General features: G+C 48.7%; 1 protein-coding gene across 1 annotated transcript; it reads right to left on the reverse strand.

The window, feature by feature from the left end:
* Window positions 1–7,615: 7,615 nt before the first annotated feature.
* On the reverse strand, window positions 7,616–9,308 carry LOC147993123 (uncharacterized). Its single transcript, XM_087542323.1, has 4 exons — window positions 9,107–9,308; window positions 8,695–8,876; window positions 8,380–8,560; window positions 7,616–8,291 (listed from the first exon to the last, which is right to left on the reverse strand). The coding sequence occupies exons 1-4, from the start codon at window positions 9,252–9,254 to the stop codon at window positions 8,206–8,208; spliced, it is 597 nt and encodes a 198-aa protein (XP_087398449.1). The 5' UTR covers window positions 9,255–9,308; the 3' UTR covers window positions 7,616–8,205.
* Between the last annotated feature and the right edge of the window lie 4,939 nt (window positions 9,309–14,247).

Consider the following 14,247-nt stretch of genomic DNA (forward strand, 5'->3'; position numbering starts at 1 on the left):
AAATATTATTCCTTTATTTGATCCAGTAGAAAAATATCAATGTTCATTATGATGGTGAGGTTTGTCATGCAAGCAAATAAGGCCGGGTAGCCTTGCAGTGTCCTCGTACATCCTCTGGTCTTTTATGTCATGAAAAATGGTCAAAAAGTTTCGTAGCATTTGGACTCTGTTTGTTACTGATTTTATTAAAAACCAAAAACAAACAAAAAAGATCAAGGCACTGGATTAATAGGTTAGTTTCCAAAAATAATATAAAATAGTATAAAAATGCATATAAAACATCCAAGATTGATAATATAATAGCATGCAACAATTAAAAATTATATACACATTGGAGACATATCACTCATCACTAGTGCAGAACCTGGCAATTGCACCGGTTCGTAAGGCCCTTTAGTGCCGGTTCGGTAACCGGCACTAAAGTGTGGGCACTAAAGGCCCCCCTCTTTAGTACCGGTTCAGCATGAACCGGTGCTAAAGGGAAACCACGTGGCACGAGGCGCGCCATGGTCTGGGGGACCTTTAGTCCCGGTTGGTAAGGATTTTTTTATTTTTATTTTTGAAATAAAGCAAAAACAGCCCGCCTACTGGGCCGACACGGCCTGCATACGACTAGAAACCCAATCTCTAGTTGGGCCAGGATGCAGGCCCGTATGGCCCAGTAGGGCCCATAGGGCAGAAGACTTGCAATAGGCCCACAAAGGCCTGCTTAGAGAGGAGCTCGACACGGTAGCCGCGGCAGGGCTTATAAACCAGTGCGAGCTCCTCTCAACTAGCGAGGTGGGACTAAACATTGTACACTGCGGGTGGCAGCGCACCACCTTTAGTACCGGTTGGTGGCTCCAACCGGTACTAAAGACCCCCCCTTTTAGTACCGGTTGGAGCCACCAACCCATACTAAAGGCCACGACCACTTTAGTGCCGGTTCGTGGCATGAACCGGTACTAAAAGTTCGCCACGAACAGGTACTATTGAGCGCCGCCCGCCTGGCCGTTGGAACCGGCACTAATGCTCACATTAGTGCCGGTTCAATTACAAACCGGGACTAATGAGTTTCACATTAGACCCTTTTTCTACTAGTGCATGGAGGCAACCTCGAGTTTCTTCCAGCGGTGAGTGCTAAGAAGATCTTTCAGATGACGAGGCGTCGGAGCGCATGAGGTACAAATGCGCACATCGTACATTGACCAATTGAAGGAAGGAGACGGTTCAGGAGTAGAGGGTCAAGAACAGTTGCGGAAGGTCAGATCGAATGGTTCGAGTGAGTCGCATCTATCGGCCCACAGGCGACTGGCCGAAATATTGGGCTAGCCGGCCGGCGCCTAACGCCGGCCTTACCAATTTGTCATTTATGTCTTAATATTTGAGGTTCAGTAGTCTACTATCATAAAAAAAGGCACGACCTATCCAAACATCTATCGTCTTCATTATTTTATTTTTTTGAACAAAATGGAGTATTTCTTTACGCAATTTACTTTGATTAGTCAATGTGTATGTGCAATGCACGTTAATTTGGAAGTATATTAAGTGTATGCGGATATTAAGTAGGATATTATTTGTGTGTTATTATGTGATTAACACTATTTTTGGCATGAAATTAACTACACGCTAAACGTGTTGTGCGCTCACCATTGAAGCAGTCTAGGTCATTGGACTAACATGATTTACTAGCCGAGATTAATTGGATCTGCACCTTTAGGTCTTTTTATATTAATATAGATGAACAGGAATGCAGAAATAAGTAAAAGATTTTTTTTTTCAATTTGCAAGAAAGTATGCTAGCAAACACAAGGGCACTTTCGTCTTCTCAATTATGGGCAAGTAACTCACTTTCGGGAAAATGATTTTCTTTCTTGATAGAGTTAATTCCATTTTTACCCCCAAAATTGACCATGTGACTGACATTACCCCCAAATTCAGAATCGATCACATTTTTACCTTTAATTTATAGATTCCTTCCACATTTTAGCATCAAATTCACCAAAGCGAATTTTAGGGGTATTTTGTGCTGACTAGACATGCCGCATAGATGTTTTTTTGTCTGTTTTTTTGAGCTAGAGTATCATTTTAGACCGTTTCTTTTTACACAAGAATTCTCCAATCTGGTCCTTTATTCTCCACGAACAGCAGCTCCCGCGAACAGCAGCAAGCTCCCCACAAACGGCAGCAAGGGGCCGGCCACGTACAAGAACTTGTTGGTGCCGCCCAGGAACTCAGCCAATTGCGCGTTCCGGACACTGGCTAGCAGGTCGTGTTCGTCGTGCAGAGCGAAGATGGCCGGGAACAGGACGGCGAGCACCCCACCCGGGCTGGCGCGCGGGTTTGGCCTCCAGAAACCTCCTCAGCGCGTCGTGAATGGCATAGTAGGCAAACCACCGCTCCTTGTTCGCGTCGATCTGCGCCGGGCAACCGGTGTTCCTCTGCAGCGGTGCGCCGCTGACCGCCGACCAGGTCTGTGAACTCGCGTCCGGGCTCAAGCTCTCGGGCGTCCGGGCTCTCGTGCACACGCTGGGTGAAGCTCGCTCATCAGCTCATGGAGAGCTTCCTGTGCTTGTTTACGCAGACACGCACATGGGATTGTTGTGTGCGGGCACGCTGCTTGCATACGGCTAGCCGCAACTGCAATGGCCGCTGCTTGCGGCTTGCAGTTGCCGCCCACCACATAATTTACCTCTATATAATCACTAGCAATGTATTAGCTCACATGGCAAGCGAGGTTCGTGATTAAATACAGGTTAAGCTTCTTTTATTGATATACAGGTTAGGCTGATTTTTCTCGCAAAAAGAGAGGACAGTAGGACCCGATAACTTGCGTATAAATTGCATGGTAACTTCGATCGGGGTGAAACAATTATTGAAACATCCCCGGGTAATTTATGTGTAAACAATACAGTAATTTTTGCATGACAACCTGATAACTTAGGCACAAAACACCACGGCAACTTTGATCTAAAGGAATAAAGTTGTCAAAAATGTATCCCGGTAATTTTTGTATAAACATTATGGTAATAATGCATCATATACATGATAACTTAGGTACAAACACAATGATAAGTTGGATCCCGAGGAAAAATTGTTGAAAAATATAACCTTGATAACATTTGCGTGCATATCATGGTAACAGAAGCATTGCATACCTAATACTTAGCTGAACCGGGAGAGGGGGGGGGGGATTTGTTGAAAAACACATTCTTGGTACTTTGTGTGCAAATAACATGGTATTATACACAAAATAAAGTTGATAACTCACTAAAAACCCTACAGTAATTTTTGACCCCGGGATAAAAGTTTGTTGAAAACATACTATGATAACTTATGTGTACATAACATGGTAATATACATACAACCGAGCTGATAACTTACTTAATCCAGACGTGGTAACTTTTTGACCAAGGAAAAATATTGTTTAAAAATACCTCCCATTAACTCATGTGTAAGCATGATAATACAAGCACATGAGAGCTGATAACTCATATACACAAATCACGGTAATTTTTTGAATGAGTGAATGAAAATTGTTAGAAAAACATACCCGATAACTTTTGTGCAACATGGCAATATACACAACAAAGCTGATAACTCATTGCAAACATCATAATCACTTTTTGACCCTGGGATAAAAGTTTGTTGAAAACATACCCCAGAAACTTTTGTGTAAATGACATGGTAACTTATGTATGAAAGACGTGATAACTTACGTAGCCAGACGTGGTAACTTTTGGTCCAAAAAAGTCATTGAAACATATCAACATGCGATCTAGTTTCGAAGATCTCATTGATACGATTTTTTTGGCGAAGGCGGTTTTTCAATCGGAGCGGCGGTTTGAACTACAAAACATTTTGAAGTTTGAAAAAAGAAAGAATCTAGGATGACATCAACTTTTCGTCCTTTAGTGCATATATGCATGTAATTAAAGGAAGAAGTGCACGTGAAAGGAAAATTAGTTATTCTGATGCATTTATGGAGTAAAATAAGCATCGTTCTTGCCTATTGCTAAAATCCGAACGTTTGGTAGTTATAAAAGTCCATATATATATACACACACAAGGCTCACCAATCCTTCTTTATTCCTTTTTGGTATTATGATAAAGGGTTTTCCCCCACTCGTTGGGGCCGCAACACAAATAAGCCTAAAGAAAAGAGAGAGAAAAATAAAGAGAAAGAAATGCCAACAACGGCAGATCAACAAAACGAAGATGGCCGACAACCGCTGCACCCACCAAAGAATTAGTACCTCGACGCACCCAGCACTCTGAAGCGCCGCGTGCCAAGCAACACCTTCAAGAAGGAGGCGACGACGGCACCGCTATTGCCTGGACTAGTCCTAGGGTTTCCCTCGGTATGCGAGGGGGGAGCGGGGAAGGGAGTACCCGACGCCTTTCAGGAAGGTACAGCGACACCCGCAGGCGTCACCGTGTCGGGGCCGGACGAGCCGCTAGAGATTTCTCCCGACCCAAACCCCCGCCATCGCCCCAGACGATCCAAAGTGCACTGCCCAACACACGGCCCGCCAAAATGTGCCACCACGGTCACCGAACCAACTCCGCCGTCTCCCTGAGGCCATCGACATGAGACCTTAAGGGTGGGAGAAGAGATAGTGGGCACGGGGCATCCACAACACAGCCGACGTGAGGGAACATCCACCACCGCCGCCGCGGAGCCGACCGGACGCACGGACAAGGGGCCTGCCAGGCGTCGGGGCCTGACCGAACCCAAAGGGTCTGGACAGCCCCTTTGTCGCGCCGCAGCTCACCGGCCGACGAAGCCGCCACCGCCCGCAGACCACCGCCTCCTCGCCACCAACACCTGGGAGGAGCGTCACTATGCACCGAGCCACCGGCCCGCCCCAGCCAAGAAGGAGCCCGAAAGGGACCAGATCTGGGCCGTGCGGGCGCTGCTGGCCACCAGCACCGCCACGCCGCCCCGCGACCAATGGCCGCGCCACCGCACCAAGGACCCTGAAGCCCGCGGGAGTCCCGCCGCCAAGCCACACCGCCGCTGCCAGGCTACACTGCCGCCATCGGGAGACCCTTGCGCCTCCCCATGCACGCACGGGGAGAGAACGGCCCGCCGGCGCCGGCGCCGTGCGGGCAGGGGCCGGCGGACCACACCGGCGGTGGCGGGGGAAGAAGGCCGGGGAGGTGGGAGCGAAGGAGAGGAACCAGATGTCCGCCCGTCGCCCGCGGGGGAAGGGGGAGCGGACGTGGGGCGCGGGGGAGAAGAGGGGGGGGGGAGGGAGGCGGAGCGGGACGCTCGCGGCCGGCGGCGGCAGCGGCAGGGGAAGCGGGGAGGAACCCTAGGGAGGAGCGCGGGAGCGGAGAGAAGTCAGCTAGCTAGCTTCAGCTGCGGGGATTTGATCCTTCCTTTTTGGTATTAGCCTTACCTCAATTCTAAACCCTAGCCGCCGTCGTTTCCGCATCGTGTCGGGACGGTCGATCTCCATGATCACCATCTAAGGCCACGTCGCTTATACCTAGGGTTCGTCCACAGGTCTTGTTGATCTTACTGTTGCCGCCCGTCGACCCTTCCCGCACCTCTACTTCGACATCTGCATCGACTTCATCTGCACATCGTCGTCCGCTTGGTGGTTGTCCTGGTCTGCATCGAGTTGGATTTGTTGCTGCACCGTGCGCCATGCTGCGAAGTGTTCCTGTACTGGTGTGGCTGGCCGTCGTCCGGCGCGGAATGGCCTGAGCCCAGGGCCACAGACGCGCCTCGCGGGGACGTGGATGGCTGCACGCGCGCCTACGCGGGCGGCCGCTCGCGTTGGGCCACCAGGTCAAGCCGATGGATGCACCACATATGGCTTGGATCACACACGTGTGCATGTCTTAGGCTGATCAGTGATCGCATTTGCGTCTCACGCGGGTGTTTGTGCTCACATACCTATTCTAGCATAGATCTGCTTCCTGCACATGTCTCCTGCCACCTTCTCAGGATTTGATGAAGATCGTCTCCTAGGAAAGTGCTCAGCAACGGGCTACTGCTACATCGTTTCATCGGCTGTAGTGCCGCGTCCCCCGGTCCGCCACTACCCCGTGGCCATCCCCATGGCTGCATCGACACTCTTGCAGCCGCTGCGTCGTTTCATCGGTTCGTAGCAAGCGTGACACGAGGTTTCTGTCGTTGCCCCACAATTCTTCCTGCGGCTGCATCGATCCGCGCACTGCCGCTGCGTCGCCCCTTCGGGCCGTAGGGCCGTGGCCCGCGGTCCACCGTCGTCCCGAGGTCGTCTTCTTCATGCCGTCCCCGTGGCTGCACCGACCCTCGCGTTGCCGCTGCGTCACCCCATCGGGCCATAGCGAGCGTGGCACGTGGTCCCTGCCACAGACCTGAGGTCTTCTCCGCCCTCGCCCCGACCCGCGCGTTGCTGGTGTGTCACCCCTTTGGGCCGCAGTGCCATGGCACGTGGTCAACTTCGCCGTGCACGCACGTCGACTTTTATATGGTATGCGTCATACCACCTCCCTAGGCACGGGAACGCCATTGTCCGCGCCGGTCTTCTTCACGTTGTCGGGTTTTTCCTCGCGTACTTTGGGCACCGCCGCCGCGCTCCAAACCTAGCTGCCGGCGCTTTTCGTCCGCGGCTCCACGATGACTTCCTCGACGCCGGCTACCTCGACTCGACATCAACCACGGTGTTTTTCGCATGGCTACCTCGACCACAGCTACAACACGCTATGCTCTCGGCTACCTCGACATCGGTAGAAAGGGCTACGGTCTTGATTGAGCAACCTCGTCGGTTTCTACTCCAGCCATAGCTTCCGCGATGCATCGACTGTTACGACTGTGGCGGGTATACGTCGACTTGCCTTTGGATTCTTCTTCAGTCTCATCATCTGCGTCGTTACCATTGTGAGTACAGGGGGATGTTGAGTATCATGGTTATTTAGGAAACATCGGATAGCGTATGATTTATTCTACCTTTTCTTGTACTCCAAGAAGATCATGTATCATATATATGCCCATGAGGCTCGACAATAAAATCCAACGATGTCAGCAATCCCTCTCAATCCCTTCTAACAGTGCGCATAGGGCTGGCTGCTGCGCCTTCTTCTTCAGCTTCGGCCCCCACGGTCGTTCGCAAGCACCACCCTAACCTATACGAGCCCATGTGGACTGCTGCTTCTGCTGTCGACGAGCAACGAGCGCAAGTCGCCCGTCATCTCCTACACCGCCTCTCAGGTTGGGTGGGGAAGGACCAGATTGCTTTCTCATATTTGAGAGAAGGGTTTTTCTGTAAATCTCACGAGGACCAAAATGACAACCGAAAAAACCCGGAAGAAAAACCAGAAAAAACCGTCTACGTGGCCTGCCAAATCAGCACCTAATTGGAATAAACAGTAAAATTGACGGTAAATTGTGTCACGTGGGGGAAAATGTAGAAAGAATCTTTAAATTATGTGTAAAACGTGACCGAAATGGATTTGGGGGTAATTTTTGTCGCTAGGGTCAATTTTGGGTGTAAACAATGGAATTAACTCTTCCTGATAAGTGTTCAAAGAAAGTGGCCGTTTAACTTTTCTAGCAGTAGAAATAGAATTTTCAAGGAAAATGATGCCGTCATCAGCATATTGAAAATTATACATCAGGAATCATATTAGGGCTCAATAATTCCTTAATCAAACTTCTATTTTATTTTTTTGCCAGAAAAATTTCTAATCTATTCATCAAGGTAGTACAAAGAACACTAGAAGTAAAAAATTACATCCAGGTCCGTGGATCACTAACAACGGCTACAAACACTGGAGCGAGCCGAAGACACGTCATTATCATCACCTCTCCCTCATTGGAGTTGTGCAAACCTTGTTGTAGTAGACAGTCGGAAAGTAGACATGCTAAGGCCCAATAGAACCAGCGCACCACAACAACAACCGCCGCCGATGAAGAGAAACATAGATCGAAGAGATCCAACCGGAAGACACATGAAAACATACCGGATCCTAGTGGATCCATCAAAGACAAACGCCGACAGAATCCCTTGAGATCCGCCGGAGACAAACCTCCAAACGCCCTTCGATGGTGCTAGACACACCACCAAAATGGGGGCTAGACGGGGAGAACATTATTCCAACTTCAGATAGCCGACGCTGTCTCGTCTTTCTGAGCAGGACACAAACTCTAAACCGATTCAATAGAACAACTAAAAATGAAGCAAGAACCCTCCATCAGCAAGGACTGAGATCCACCGTGCCTCCATAATCCTAAGACAACGAGGGTCCAGGCAGATCGACGGTCGCCCCGCCAAGAGGCAGGGAAATCCTGGACGAGTCCCTCGTGTCAGGAGGAGCTGAAAGATATCAACAGCTTTCATTAACACAGCAGTAAGCTCATCCGCAATTAAGTTGAAAGAATAGGAGATAGAGGAAGAAGGGAACCTTTACTTGTCGCTTCCTTTGCATCATTTGTGGTACGGACTGAATTTTCATGTGGAGAATGAGTACGGCCATCGGTCATGCTCTGGTCCTCGAATGTGGGAGTGAGGGCTTCATTTTCCAGCTCCTTGAAGATAGGCAGTTTTCCTGACGTAAGTCTCCACTCATAATGTTCATTCACATGCTGCAAACAAAATAGAGCATTATTAGTTCACTGTTGCATCGTTCTTATACTCAAGGAAAATGGGAGATAATCCATGAATATCTAGGTTCAACCATTACATATCACTTGTCACTAAGGACGGGGGCCAAGCTCACCTGGGGAACGGCCTTCAAAACAAGGGCAGCGACGCATGTCATTCTACATTCTTCCAAGCAAGCTGTTGGATCACTTGAGTTGGTACGCTGCAGGAATGTTTTTTCGAAATCATCGAGAAGTTTCGGCAGGAATGTTTTTACGAAATCATCAAGAAGTTTTTGCCTCAGCTGGGAGATATAATCTGCGCGTACATACGATGGTATCAGATTAACTATCATAAAAAAGTGCAATTGTAGCTGATCAAACGAAGAAGAGATGACCTCTGAGTAAAAAAAATGTTAAACAGCGAATCACAGATTTTTTTTAGAGATCCAGATAGGTGGTTTGATGTGCAGTATACCCGTCAACAAAAAGGCTTGATAAGGAACTAGAGCTCAACACTAAGCGGACAACAAGAACCTGTCTGCTTACCTTCAATATGCTTACGCTGACTCTTGTGTGCTGCATCATCTTGACGTGTATTTGTAGAAGCAGGCGGTTCTGAAGGCGTTATTTGCCCAAGAGGTTCTGGTGCAGACAACTTGTTCTTCGGGACCCTGCTAGAGCGAGACGGATCCATAGCTCATGTGGTTAACCTTAAGAGTTGATGTGTACAGGAGAGAGGGATAGCGGAGGGGCGTACGTATATATACTATACCAGTGGCCCGGCTTAGTAGGGGTGGGCGGCCGGCGGCAGTGGCCACTCCACTCCACCCATGCATCTGTTGCGTCGAACTTTGGACACATTTCTGAAGTACAAATATAACCGTTGCAACACTCATTATGTTCCTAGCAGGCTTGGAAAGTTGACTCGTTTATACCATAGCCTACTTGATCACCTTCAGATCTATTCATGACAACATGGCACGTGCGCTTTTACAAGCAAAAGAAACCATGGGTCTTAATTAAAGAACCCTATAATTCTACTTGGTATCGGGGTTGGAGCTTGTGATGAGTACTTGAAAGCAGGCGTGCCACAAGGTAATGATCTATGTGCTGAAACTTCAAGGCAGCTAAGCATCGTAGTCATCAAAACCTAGTATGTGTACGGATGGTAAAAATATTGTGTTACATTGCATTTGTTAGCAATATCGATGATCCGTGTACTCGAATTGAACCTCAAATATCGTGTCATATTTGAGGGCAGAGCTAGGCTTGCAATCTAGAAAAAACTATGTCGACCCATATGAATGTTTAACCCATCAAAATATAGTGCTCACTGATATCAAAAAAGTATTAGCGTGTAGTAGTTGAAATTGAGAATATATTAGTACTCGCTCGAACTCTTATGTTCCTACTAGAACTTCAATCACTTATATAACCTAATTCACTTTATATTGAATAAAAAGTGCTAAAGTTAAGTTAGAGATTTTTCAAAGCCCAAAATAACTAAAAGACTTTACGGGAACTTCTCCACATGTTTGTTGTTCATTTACTTCAGTAGGATAGAATTAACTATACTGAAATCATGACAAAAAGCTGTCTGGGCTAATGGAATTCAAAACCAATGTACACTTAAATGGATCGTATTTTCTAATATAATCTCGATTGTCAATTTTTATATGGTGGTCATTGGTGTGCCATATTGTCTTCACTCTCCTCGGAGCTACACTTCATATTTCTTATGTGTAGGGAAGTTCTAAGGAACAATAGCCCGTTGACAAAGAACTTATCAACAATTTTTAAATTTGAGTCAATTAACAAGAAAAAGGGTACAGTCCCACAAAAAAAAACACAAGAAAAAGGGTACAGATCTTGCTGTCACTACGATAAGCTAACCTCGTAAGTTACACAAAGTTAGCATGTGCATGATCTGGACTAAAACATAATGTCGTTTATTTTAGTAATAATAAAATGGAAGTAATTATGCTACGGATTCCTTGATTTTTCCATGCAGATGCACGATGTTTAAATGTGAGATCCAGCTGGACTTGGTTGAATGTGGATTGGCGAACAAGGTGGTGAATTTGAGCTGAACCGTATGGATTATTTAACTCCTCAAATATTTCAAATTTCTGAATTTTAACATAACAGAGTGCAAAACTATCAGTGTTTTAATTATCTTTATTTATAATATTTCATAAATTCTTATTTGCTATTGTTTTTATTTTATTTTGGGGGTGGTGGGGGAGCTTCCCCCACCTGAATATATTTTTGAGAAAAGGCAAATGAACAGGGCGATACGGCTACTGAGCTCATCTGCTCCCTTGCGTGAACAGTATATTAAAAAAAACTACATAAGTTCAAAAAAATCTGAATTTTTTGGCGTGTGTGATGTCCGTTCCAAATTTGATGGTGTTTGGACATGTGAGTAGCTCTCGGCAAAAACAAAAAAAAACAAAATTGGGATCTATGAGAAAGTTTATTGTTCACGCACTGTTCGGACTGATTTTGTCTTTTTTGCCGCGAGCTCCTCAGGTGTCGATGAAATTTTGCACGGCCTTCACACAATTGAGTGTCTTGGTTGGCAAAAATATTCATATTTATTTGAAATTTCAAGTATTTGTTTTTGAATTTACTGTTCACAGAAAGAAGATGAGTCTAGGTTTAGAAATGGATATTCGACGAACCTAGAGTTTATACATAGTACAATATTCTTTGGAGACAGGGGCCGGTGAGCTACATGAAACAGTACCTCCAGCATTCGGTGACAATTCTCTAATCGTGCGGCAGCCGGACCGGTCAAAGGTCGGCGTCTTCTCGGCAGCAACGTTTAATGCGAGAAATGGAGGGTGCTTGTCCTTGAGAGGTGACGCTGTTCCTGTGCCTCCACAGCTGGCCAGCAGCATGGCAGCATGAAAGTGGAAGCAGAACGCGCCGGAACGCCAGGAGGTCGCAGAAGGGCGTCGAGCGAGTGAACCGTGATACTTAGCGGGACGTCAGACCTGCACGACCGCCCAGAAGCCTCTGGCGAAAGCACAGCTGAAGAGGATGTGATCTGCAGCTTCCGGCAAGGTGCCGCAGATGCTGCAGTCTGCTGACTCCCTGACCTTGTACTGGGAGAGCAGCCAGCCAAGGAATTGGACGCAAGAGGGGGCGTTGTTCTTCCAGACAAAGTCGTAGAACGGAGCGTTGACGCCGCTTCAGACACCGGCTCCCGGTGCACAAAGCTAATCTCAAGCATCTTTTCCTAACCTTTGTACTAAATCTGCGACATTTATTTTAGGACGGAGTAAGTATCATCTATCTAGGCAAGCTATCTAAGTATCTATCTATCTATTACGGAGTACTAAACTTATTATGGATTTTTTTTTCAGTATTGATATTAATCTACACCATACTACCACTATCCTCTCCCCTCCTCTCGCGTCGCCCTCCCCGGGGCGACCCGAGGGCCCCTAGGGTTTCCCTAGGTGCCGCTCCCTCCACCCCTCCTCCCCTGCCGTCACCCGAGGGAGTCGTCGGGCTGCGCCTGGGCGAGTACCGATGACGGTGGCGGCGGGGCTTCGTCGTTTCGCTCGCTTGCGTTGGACCCCGGAAGCCGGGCGGCGGCCCGATTGGTGAGGCGGTGTCGTCCTTCGGCTAGCGGCACGCGCGGGAGGTGCGAGCCGGATCCCTCGGCTGCTCGGGCAGCAAGGTCCTGGCGGGCAGTGGTCGCGGCGCGGCGAGGTGCTCCCTCCTTTGCTCCAGATCTGAAGGACATGTTCTCCCTCTCTCTGCTCTCCCTTGCTGGATTCGCCTGATTCCGGGTCTCTGGTCTTCGGATCCGGTGCCGGCGAGGTGCTCCCTGAGCTGGTGGTGCTGGTTGAGCCCGGGGGAAACCCCTGTTGGTAGTCCCAACACGGCGGCGGCGACGCCCCTTTTGCCCCGGTCTACTCGTTGGAGTCGCAGCCGTGGGCTCCCCTTCACACCCCGGCCATGCCTCCCGGGCGAAAGCTCAATTCCCGGTGTGTGATGGGCGGCGGCGGCGCCTGGTGCGTTGTGTCCTCCTTGGAGGCGCCGTCTGGGGAAGGTTGGTGCTTTGGGGGCGTGTAGCAGTTGCAGGTGGGCGCCTGGCGTCTATGGAGTCGATGGCGTATATATTCGGTGCAGGTTTTCAGATCCAGGCACAATTGCTCAGCGGCGGTGTTTTGCAATGCCCCGGCGGGTCGGCGCCCACGAGACAGGGCGGAAGGGGATCGGGTTCCCCTTCCTGGCAGCAGCAGCGCCGTTGGTGCCGAGTCGGCTGGTTCTTGATTTCCTCAGACCTAATCTTTGCCATGTGGCTTGGCAGCTTCTTCCTTTCGGCGACTCTCCCGGCGGCTTACCCTCTTCCATCGGCACCCTACGGCGTCTGCGTCGCAGCCTGCGTGTGTGTGCTCCGGTGTGATGTTGGTTGTGATCCATGGCTGGCCCGGACTTGAGCCCAACCTTGCTTTAGCTCTAGCGTGAGCGTCTCTACACTTTGACAGTTCGGCGCCTTCGAGCCTAGGCGAGGGGAAGGGTTCCCCTTCGGTGTTAGAGAAGGCATGTGTTATGTCATCTCCCGTTCCTGGTTTCAGTCATGTGCCCGACCTATGCCCGACCTATTCTAGCGGCTGCAGATCCTCGTGACTTCTTCCGTAGTCGTTTCAGGGCCTTTGTGTAGTGGGCTTATCCTCAATTAGCTGCATTTTCCGTTCGCTGGTTGTAGGTGTAGCGTTGTAAGCTGTTCTTCTTTCTCCCTTGTATCCTTTAGCCGTTGCTTTGTTCGTGGTCTGATCTTATAATTCTGGCCGGTTGATGGCTTTGTTAATTCAAAGTCGGACTCCTCTGGAGCCTCCGCTCCAAAAATATATATTAATCTACATCATTATAATTATCTTAACCATTTGATCTATACAAGTGATCTATCATTACCATGCAATTTATATACAAGCAGCGCAAAACTCACCACTCCAATTGTACTTGTCCTGTATGTTCAACCGAAGCCAACATGTGTTTTGACATCGATTAGAGTTGGCTAGCGTGAGCCCTACCTGAAAGTTGCGATCGGGATTCCATGGGAAAAAGAACGATTAGCGAGCCTGACCGTGTATTCATGACAACATGGCACGCCTTTAATGCCTTTGCTTCCTTTTGCCACGCGCGCTTTTACAATCAAAAGAAACCGTGGGTCTTAAACTCTTAATTAAGGCACCCAATAATTCTATTTGGGATCGGAGTTGGAGCTTGTGATGAGTACTTGAAAGCAGGCGTGCCGCAATGTATGATCCATGTGCTGAAAGGAGTGAAGCCTGAAATAAACCCTGACTTTGTATAGGCCGATTCAAATGAACCCTCACCTTCGAATCCCTGAAGTTGATACCCTGACCTATATGATCCCGGTCTTTTCTAACCCTAGACATGTTTGACGCACTGGGAAAAGGGACAATCCCAATCAGGTTCATCGGCTACTCTCACTAACAGTATGGGTCCACAAGTCATATTCATCTCTCTTCTACTTCCTCTATCCTCTCCTCTCACGATCCCTTTCCCCTCACCATTACCGACCCCTTTTTCCTTTCCTACGAGGCTGGCCGAGCTGAGCACTGGTTGGCGTCGACGGCCACTGAGCCCGTCCGGCTGACGACTCAAAGCCGCGGCTGTTGGAGACCTTCAGACAGTGGGGCTGG

The sequence above is a fragment of the Triticum urartu genome, chromosome 1A (genome assembly GCF_056163025.1).
Source record: "Triticum urartu cultivar PI428250 chromosome 1A, HENAU_Tu73, whole genome shotgun sequence".
Lineage (NCBI taxonomy): Eukaryota > Viridiplantae > Streptophyta > Magnoliopsida > Poales > Poaceae > Triticum > Triticum urartu.

Coding starts and splice junctions, on each gene's coding strand:
- LOC147993123 (XM_087542323.1), bottom strand. CDS start 9,254: ATGGATCCGTCTCGCTCTAGCAGGGTCCCGAAGAACAAGTTGTCTGCA. Junction 8,877..9,106: donor TCAGCGTAAGCATATTGAAG/GTAAGCAGACAG, acceptor ATGTACGCGCAG/ATTATATCTCCCAGCTGAGG. Junction 8,292..8,379: donor AAAGGAAGCGACAAGTAAAG/GTTCCCTTCTTC, acceptor GATATCTTTCAG/CTCCTCCTGACACGAGGGAC.